The sequence below is a fragment of the Coenobita brevimanus genome, chromosome 19 (genome assembly GCF_032717465.1).
Source record: "Coenobita brevimanus isolate Jiangsu-jjx chromosome 19, ASM3271746v2, whole genome shotgun sequence".
NCBI lineage: Eukaryota > Metazoa > Arthropoda > Malacostraca > Decapoda > Coenobitidae > Coenobita > Coenobita brevimanus.
This window is the reverse complement of record NC_136972.1, coordinates 28,143,777-28,153,776: the sequence shown is the minus strand read 5'-3', so window position 1 is coordinate 28,153,776 and position 10,000 is coordinate 28,143,777. Positions and strand designations below refer to the sequence as shown.

Below are 10,000 nucleotides of genomic sequence, written 5' to 3'. Positions count from 1 at the left end.
TCACTTCCCTCCTCTCCTCTCTTCATTTCTCTTCATTTCTCTCCATTCCCTTCCCTTCCCTTCCCTTCCCATTTCCTTGCGTTCCTCCATCCATCATATTTCTCTCCTTTCGTCTTCTCTACCATTTCCTTTCCTTCCTTTCTGTTCCTCCTGTTTTTTCCCTCCTCTTTCACTCTTCTTCCCCTTCCTTCTCTTTTCCTTCGTTTTTCTTCACATTCTTCTCTCCCTCCTCTCCTTCCGTTCACTACCTTTCTTTTCTCGTTTTTCTTCTTGTCTCGTATTGTGTCTTCTCTCTTATTGATCTTCTCTCTCTCCTCTCCTCTCCTCTCCACTCCTCTCCACTCCGCATCCCCTCCCCTCCCTTCCCTTCCCTTCGATTTCATTTCCTTCCCCTTCCTTCCTTCTTGTCATCTTTTTCACATTTCATTTCCGTCTCTTCATCCTCTTCTTGTTTCTCTTCATTCCTCTGTCTCTTATCCCTGTCTGACGTCATCACATACGTCACTCCTGGCCACGTATGACGTCATGAGGTCATGTGTATGTGAGGGGCAGGTGGGCGGCTCTATCCTCTTCACGCTCTCTCTCTCTCTCTCTCTCTCTCTCTCTCTCTCTCTCTCTCTCTCTCTCTCTCTCTCTCTCTCTCAACTATCTATATATCTATAACTGTGTGACTCCGTCTTTGTGCATGTGTCTGTATCACACACACACACACACACACACACACACACACACACACATGAAAAAATTTAACCTAGCCAATTATCACTTCATATTTGAACCCAGATCATGAGAGAGAGAGAGAGAGAGAGAGCCCAGGTAAAGAGGTATCCAAAAAAATGACTCAGGGGAAACGCATCTACCGTGAAAATCTTTATAATTTGGCGTGGTTTGGCGCGTGATTGGCGTAAGGCACATTCCCGTCGGTTCAGGAAGCTCCCTAACACCTCTTCCTTAGCGATTTATTTTCCAGACTACGCATTGATATCTATTTTTTTTTTTTAAGCGCCCCGGCACCTCTTCCTGAACGATTAATTTTCCAGGCTACCCATTAATATCCTCTATATTAAGCCCCCTAACACCTTTTCCTTAGCGATTTATTTTCCTGACTGCCCAAGAATATCCTGTCTTTCTTGCCTCATGTGCTATTGATATCCACATAGATTGCGTAAATAAAACGTAAGAATATAGTAAAGGAGCAGACTCAGAAATAAACCGGTTAGGAAGAGGCGTTAGTAAGCTTCCTACCTGCACGAAATTACCGCCTTACAGGATGGGAGAAAGGGAGGGGAAGAACGAGGATGTGGTATGTAGTTTAGTGTCTGGTTTGCACACACACACACACACACACACACACACACACACACACACACACACACACACACACACACACACACACACACTTGTACTATACTTCCTGAAGCCCTTTTTTTTATAGCAACTGATCCGTAGAGCCGAGGATCACTTCATTTAATCCCCGGGGAAGTGAGCCACCCCCACCCAGCCAGTATGCTTAGGAGGGTGGATTGAAGAGTGTTAAATAGATCCTTACCTGCCAGTCCAATCATTATACCTGTATGTTTCTTTCACCTTTACCTGGCCGTGATTTTCGTCCTTTTGCTGCTTATTAGCTCAGCGGCAGGAAAGGATATTGCTACGGGTCTACATCCTTCACGTAGCACTTCTTCGTGACTAGCAGCTTTAGGGTTAAACTATTGCTGCTACTCCGCTCTGAAGGTGGAGGGAAGGAAAATTTAGGCCAAGTTGGAATAAAATGAGTATAGCGCTACGTCCAGGGAAGTAAAAGAATACCATAGAACAGCTGAGAGAGAGAGGGAGGGAGGGAGGGAGGGAGAGAGAGAGAGAGAGAGAGAGAGAGAGAGAGAGAGGGAGGGAGGGAGGAAACAGGAGGATAAAGAATATAGATAATTCGTGACAAGCATGCGGGTACGAGGTGATATGGGAAGTAGGTGTTGGAGAGAGAGAGAGAGAGAGAGAGAGAGAGAGAGAGAGCGGCTCGGTCTAAGGTGGAAGAGTGAAAAATAAGAAAGAAGAAAAGAAGAGAAAAAATATAAAGATGGAGAGAGAGAGAGGGAGGGAAGAGGAGGAGGAAAGAAGGGGTGAGAAGAGGGTCTTTGGTGAGAAGGAAAGTGGGAGGGGAGAGAGGGGAGATTACTTGGATGAAAAGGAAGAGAGGGGAGGAGGAGGAGGTAGAGAGAGAGAGAGACTGGCCTTACCCTTATTGATTTTCTTGCACGCGCACTCAACGCACTCAAATTTACACACACACACACACACACACACACACACACACACACACACACACACACACACACACACACACACACACACACACACACACACATTTAGCTGCATCACACACGCAAATTTATGCACATACAGTCATGGAAACTAACAAAACAGGCATACATACATACATACATACATACACACGTTTAGACGTACTTAAACTTAATTCGGCCATTGCAGGCAATAAACACACACACACACACACACACACACACACACACACACACACACACACACACACACACACACACACACACAAATGGGTCAGGGTTACGACTGCTGCCAGGGTCGAGAGAGAGAGAGAGAGAGAGAGAGAGAGAGAGAGAAGGTAGGAGTGGAGAGGAAGGAAGGAGGACAAGGGGAAGGAAAGAAGGGAGGAGGGAAGGAAGGAAGGGTGAAGGACAGGGCGAAGGAGGGAAGATATGGAGCAAGTAGGATGGAGGAGGAGGGGAGAGAGAGGAGAGGGAGAGGAAAGGAAGGGAAGGAAAGAAGAGGAGAGGAGAGGAGAGGGGAGGAAGGGAGAGAAGGGGAGGAAAGGAAGAAGAGAAGGAAAGAGATGCAAGGGAGGGGAAAAGAAGACAGAGGAGGAGCCAGAAGAAATAGACGGATGAATAGATAGCATGATAGATGGATAGATAGATAGATAGATAGATAGAGGGAGAGAGTGAGAGTGATGGAGAAATCACCCCATAATTACACAGGAAATTAGACAAAGTAAGATGAGAGAGAGAGAGAGAGAGAGTTTAACCTTCTTCCTATTAGATTATCTCACCCCCCAAAAAAAAAAAATATTTTGAATTAACCTAAATAAAGTACCCAGAGATGTGTGTGTGTGTGTGTGTGTGTGTGTGTGTGTGTGTGTGTGTGTGTGTGTGTGTGTGTGTGTCTAACCCCTCCAGTTCGAAGTCTTTCTCTATCTGAATAAAATCGTCTGGTCCTAGCAAGAGTAAAGTAAAAAAAAAAACCGTCCTGAAGGGGCTAAAAAGATAATGCTTGGTAAATTAGAGTTAGTTTTAAAAAGAGTTAGCTTTAAATACGGCTTTCGATAGAGTACATTAAGTTAGTCTTGTAATTTGGTTTAATTGGGGTAATGTTTCTCTCTCTCTCTCTCTCTCTCTCTCTCTCTCTCTCTCTCTCTCTCTCTCTCTCTCACTGCATGTACTGCGTATATGTGGAGAGAGAGAGAGGCAGGAGTGAGTGAGTGTGTGGGCGAGTGAGAGGGAGGTGGAGGGGGAGAGAGAGAGAGAGAGGAGAAGTGGGAGGTGCAAAAGTGTGTGTGTGTGGGATGATGGGTTGAGAGAGAGAAAAAGAGGAACAGGGAAGCGTGTGTGTGTGTGTGTGTGTGTGTGTGTGTGTGTGTGTGTGTGTGTGTGTAAACGGAAAAAGAGAGAGGTGGTAGAGGTGGTCGTTCAGTAGCTGTGGTTGTGAATATTTTAGGTGTAACTGCTTCAACATTGGTGATTTCTCTGTTAAATAAAATCACGATAATAATGATAATATTTCCTAAGCATTTTCAATTCATATATGATTCTTAAACCAGGTCCCAAATACTATACCTTATCCCTATATTTTATACCTAACCATCTATAACTAGTGATATCCTACACGTCATTATTTATTACGTATATTGTATGTTTGTATTTAGCGATATATAATTCGAATAATCACTTCGGATATATTAATATTTTTAAGTTATTATATTTGTTTATTTGGGGGGATTAAGTTGAATTTCTTGGTGTGTTATTTCTTGGGTAATTTTGGATTACTGTTCCACACACACACACACACACACACACACACACACACACACACACACACACACACACACACACACACACACGTAGTTTCTCTAACGTGTGCTCTTTCTCTCTTTGTCTTGGTGTGTGTGGGTGTGTGTCGTGCTCTGTGGGATGTCCTTACGTGCACTGGAATCTTCTGGGATGCCGTACCTTCTGCTTACGTGCTCTGCCGTGCCCTGCCATCTCCTTGGATCTTCTACAATTCTGCTTACGTGCCGTGTTGTCTGCTTACGTTCTCTGGCGAACCTTATACACATCTTGCCGTGCCTGCGATCTCCAAACATCGTACTGTGTATTTGCATTATCACACGTGCCCTCGAAACCCCACTTCGTACCCTGGCAACCTCGTCACGTGCCCTGCCGTACCCTGCCACCGTCCTGGCACACCCTAAAACATCATACCGTGCCTTGGAATCATCGCACGTGCCCTGGAAACCTTCTCACGTGCAATGGACTCCCTCTCATGAACCATTGGACCTCCTCCCGTGCCTCGGCCGTACACTGGGACCTTTGTACGTGCCCCTACGTGCCTGACAGCGAGCTACGGTGACCACGAGGACCCGTACCCCAGCCTGAGCGACTTCCATGACTATGAACCTAACCTGGAATTCGACGACACGGAACTGCACAGTGCTTCTTCAGTCACCGGTATTGTGGCAGGAGTGTTTTGTCTGCTTTCTGTGTGCTGGTTTACTGCTCTCTGCTCTGTGTATGCTTGCTGTATTCTCCCCTGCTTATTCTTCTGCTTGTTTGGGTGTCTTCTCTGCTTGTTGGATTGTTTATAGGCGACCAGTTTAACCCCTACCTGCTCTAAATGTCTTGCTTGTTTAACTTCAATGCATCTTCAGTACTCAGAACCAGTCGAAATAAACCTAACCCAGCCTCATCTTATCTAGTTTTAGCCTAACCCCATTAACCCAGTCTACCTATCCATATCTCCCCCTCTGCTTTTTTTCTGCTTCTAAATGTAATCCTGTCTGCTCCACTCTGCTTAACACTTTATAGTTAGAGAGCAGCTTGCGTGAGTCTAATATATTCCTCTGGCCGTCGAAAAAATAGCTTGACAAAAAGACAGCCTCTAATTCAAGGTCTTTACCCTGCTACACCTCTGCTAGTTATACCTTAAGCTGATTCTCCCTGCCACACCCTGCCTCAGTCTCCCTCACCCTGCTCCGCCCTGCCTCACCCTTCTTTTCCCTTTCTAACCCTGCCTTACCTTGCTTCATCCTACCTAACCCTACTCCATTCTGCCCCACTTTGCCTCACCTTACCTCACTCTCCTCTTCCCTTCCTGGCCCTGCCTCACCCTGCCTCACTCTTTCCCATCCTACGTGCCTTACCCTGCCTCATCTGTATTTTCCCCACCTAATTTTGCCTTACCCTGTTTCATTCTTCCTAATCCTATTCCCCATACCTTTACCCTACTTCACCCTGCCTAACCTTTCTTTTCTCCTCCCAACCCTGCCTCACCCTACCTTCACCCTACTTTCCTAACTCAACCTCGCCCTACTTATCCCTTCCTAACCCTGCCTTTCCCTCCCTTCTCAACCCTTCTCCTCGCTGCATCGCCCTGCCTAACCCTTCCCCTCCGTGCCTTCCCCTGCCTGCTGCACGACCTTCACACACGTGACTGCAGTAACCCCACACGTTCCTGCATCACCCACAAGCACGTGCGTTGCATGTCCTTCACGCTTTTTTGCACGACGCCTTACCCTCATTTTTCCCTCCCTCTCTCCCTCCCTCCCTATCTCCTTCCCTGCCTCCCTTCTTCCCTTCCTTCTTCCCTCCCTCCCTCCTGGTTTCCCTTCTCTTTCCCCTCCTTCCTTCTTCGTTCCTCCCTCCATTCCTTGCGCCTACCTTCACCACTCCGTTTTCCCCTTCTCACTTCCCCTCTCTCATTCTCTCTCCGCTTCTTCGCGGAAACCCCCCCCCCCCACCGTCTCTCCAACCCTCTGTCTTTTCCCTTCCCTTCGGTCAATTCCTCCCTTCACTCTTATCCTCCCCCGCCTTGCACCTTCCTCCCACCTCCTCCCCTCCTCTTCCCCTCATCTTCTCCCTTTCTTCCTCCCCTTCTCGCTCTTCGTTATTAACCTCCCTTCCTTCTCTCCCTCTTCCATTATTCCTTCTCTCCTTCTCTCTCTCTTCTTTTCCCTTTCCTTCTCTTCCTCTCCTCTTCCCCTTTCCTTCTCTTCCTCTCCTCTTCCCCTTTCCTTCTCTTCCTCTCCTCTTCCCCTTTCCTTCTCTTCCTCTCCTCTTCCCCTCCCATCCCTTTCATTTTCCTTCGTCATACACAATATTCATACCTGCACGTACAGCTCACATACGACTCACTTATTGCACGTAACCTCTCGTACTCAAGGGGTCGCACGCACGTGAGTTATGCACGAAAGGAAAGCACGTGTAGTTGTTATTGTTCGTACTGGGATTAAATTAAGAGGGGAATTTAACATTGTTTTACTAATCCATTTTATTTTTAGGATGGACGGGGTTGGAGCTGAGGGTAAGTGATATATTGTGTGAATTTATCTGTCTATCTGTCTGTCTGTCTGTCTATCTATCTACCTACCCCCCTACCAGCCTACCTACCTACCTACTTACCTACTTACCTATCTGTCTACCTGGTACCTGTCCGTCTGTGTCTGTCTGTCTCCTTTCATCTGTCTGTGTCTGTCTCTCTCTCTCCGTGTGTCTATCTGTCTATCTGTCTATTTGTATTTTAGTACAAGTGAGTCCTTCAAACAGTTCAGCCTTTGTTTCTTTTAATGTGTCAGTCTGTCTATCCATCTTTGTTTAGGGATCCATCTATCTATCTAGCCATCTTTTTTTATCTATTTATCTATCAGCCCTGGTGATTCTCTCTCTCTCTCTCTCTCTCTCTCTCTCTCTCTCTCTCTCTCTCTCTCTCTCTCTCTCTCTCTCTCATTGTAATGCACGTAGCAGGATGTGCATGCATGCTTGACTCCTATTCGCACGTGCGTTATATACACGTGCTAAAGTTATTCGCACGTGCATTTAGTAAACATTAGTAGCACGTGCTTGATGAGGGTGCGAGTTATTTGCACGAGAGAGAGAGAGAGAGAGAGAGGGGGGGGTCACTCTCCTTTTACAGTATCTTTATGCATTTCAGTCATTTCAATCATCATCACTTTTTCTTCCTTTCTTCTTCTGCCTCGTTGGTTTCTTTATCGCATTCTTCTTTTCTCTTCCTTTCCCCCTTCTTCCTTCTTTCATTCCTTCTCTCCTTGCTCCCTCCCTCCCTTCCTTCCTTCCTTCCTTCCTTCCTTCCTTCCTTCCTTCCTTCTCTCCATTCTCCCTTTGTTCGTTCATTCGTTCTTTCCTTCCTTCCAACCTGCCTTCGTTTCTTCCGTATTTTATCCTTCCCCTCCATTTTTCCTTCCTTCTTTCCTTCCTTTACCTCCTCCCTCCCGTCCGTTATTTCCTCCCTCCCTTCCTTTCTCCATCCCTCCCTTCCTTCCTTCCTTCCTTCTGTATTTCATCTTTCCCTTCCTTTTTTCCTTCCTTCCTCTCCTTCCTCTATCCCTTCTTTCCTTCCTTCCCTTCGTCCTTCCTTTCTTCCTTCCTCCCATTCATCCTTCCATCCTTCCTTCATTCCTTCCTTGCGTGACGTTAGATAGTAATAATAAAGTTTAGAGCAAGAGGGGCGTAAGTGACGGTAATGTGATAGAGAGAGAGAGAGAGAGAGAGAGAGAGAGAGAGAGAGAATTGTAGTACTAGTATGTATGTACTGTACGTTGATAGAACAGTATGTATGTATGTGCATGTGTATGTATGCATGTATGTGCGTGTATATATATGTAAGTAAATAGGTAGGTAGGTAGGTAATATGTACTGTATTCTGTTGGTTGGTGGGTAAGTATAGATATGTTGTGATACGGTCGGTAGGCTTGTAGGTAGGTAGGTCAGAGTAACATGTAGGTAGGCAGGAACGATTGTAAGTAGGTATGTTGCTTTGGTTGGTAAGTAGGTTGGTAGGATGTTAGTACTGGATGACGTCACTGTTGGTATGTCATTCTCTCTCTCTCTCTCTCTCTCTCTCTCTCTCTCTCTCTCTCTCTCTCTCTCTCTCTCTCTCTCTCTCTCTCCCATTCCTTACACCCACATTTCTCTCCCACCCTCTCCTCTCATTACCTCCTTTCACCTCTTTTTCTTTCCTCTTCTCTTACACTCTCCCTTCTTCCCCCCTCCCTCCTGCTCTTCTTACATCCTCTCTCTTCCCTTCTCTTCCCCTTCCCATTCTTCTCTCCTCTCCTCTCCTCTTCCCTCTCTCAGTTACTTCATCTCCCTTGCCTTCTCTTCTCCTCTGCTTCCCCTTATTTTATCATCTCTCCTCTCTTGGTCGTTCTCTCTCTACATCCTCCCTTCCTCTCCCCCTCCCCTCCCCTCCCCGTCACATTATCACTGCCTTTGTCATCATCTTTGGTCATCCCTTCCCCTCCCCTCCCCAACCCTCCCCACCCTTACCCCTCCACTTCTTTCCCCTTCCCTCCCCTTCTGCTTTGTCTATTCTTCCCCCTCCACCCCTCCCTGCCTTTCCTTTCCCCACCCCATCTCTCTCTCTCTCTCTCTCTCTCTCTCTCTCTCTCTCTCTCCCCACGTCTTTCTATCGATCTGTCCCCCATCTCAATCTATCTATCACCTCCCCCTCCACCCCCACCTTTGTTTTCACCTCTCCCATCCCGTGCCAGGCTGGAGATTTCGTCCTTGTGTAGGTTTCGGCTCGCTGGCTATCTCGGCCCACTGATTTCGACCCTTCCTTTGGTGATTTCGGTACGCCAGTTGATTTTCTTTTTTTTTCTTTGCTTTGTATATTCTTCTCTTTTGTTTTTTTTGGTTTATTCTGTTTTGTTGTCTTCATTTTCTTCATTTCTCTTTCCTTCTCTTTAATTCCATTCATTTCCTTTGCCATCTTCATCTCTTCTCTTCTCTTCTCTCCTCTCCTCTCCTCTCCTCTCTCTCTCTCTCTCTCTCTCTCTCTCTCTCTCTCTCTCTCTCTCTCTCTCTCTCTCTCTCTCTCTCTCCATATCAGCTTTTCCATACTGCAACGGTGGTCCTTCTCACTTTTTCATGCCGACTTTGACTAGAGGATGAAGGGTCTTGTTGTCCTATCCTTGTCTTAGTCTCATAAAATAGATATCACAATTTCCTTTAAAAATTGACTTTGAAGGAAACAATAGGGCTGTTGTTGAATACTTTCCATTATACTCTCTCTCTCTCTCTCTCTCTCTCTCTCTCTCTCTCTCTCTCTCTCTCTCTCTCTCTCGTTGAATACTTTCCATTATACTCTCTCTCTCTCTCTCGTTGAATACTTTCCATTATACTCTCTCTCTCTCTCTCTCTCTCTCTCTCTCTCTCTCTCTCTCTCGTTGAATACTTTCCATTATACTCTCTCTCTCTCTCTCTCTCTCTCTCTCTCTCTCTCTCTCTCTCTCTCTCTCTCTCTCTCTCTCTCTCTCATTTGCTCCACCAGTGATTGTGGCTGTTGTGGTTGAATGGTGATTGATGAGGTAATTGTGGTAGCTGTTATTGTGGCAGTAGTAGTAGTAGATGTACAGTAATAGTAGTGGTGGTAGTAGTAGTAGTAGTAGTAGCAGCAGCAGCAGCAGTAGTAGTAGAAGTAGTAGTAATAGTAGTTTTAATAGTAGTAGTAGTAGTAGTAGTAGTAGTAGTAGTAATGGTATTAGTAGTAGTAATAGTGATAGTTGTAGTAATTTTGTCTTCATTTTATTAGTAGTAACAGTAGTGAAAGAGACAAGTAATAGATGAAGTAGTAGTGGCAGTAATAATAGTAACAGTAGTCGTGGTAGTAGTGTTATTATTACAAGGAGTAGAAGTAAAAATGATAGTGTTATGCTGTTCATCTCTGTCATTCAGTA

General features: G+C 45.8%; 1 protein-coding gene across 2 annotated transcripts in view; it reads left to right on the top strand.

Annotated features, from left to right (window-relative positions):
* Positions 1-10,000, top strand: part of LOC145391652 (rho GTPase-activating protein 8-like) — a 55,141-nt gene that overhangs the window by 26,787 nt on the left and 18,354 nt on the right. For both annotated transcript variants that reach the window (XM_080266199.1, XM_080266200.1), the window contains exon 2: positions 4,644-4,754. In XM_080266199.1, the coding sequence (XP_080122325.1) occupies positions 4,644-4,754 (111 nt within the window). The remainder of the gene's footprint in view (positions 1-4,643; positions 4,755-10,000) is intronic.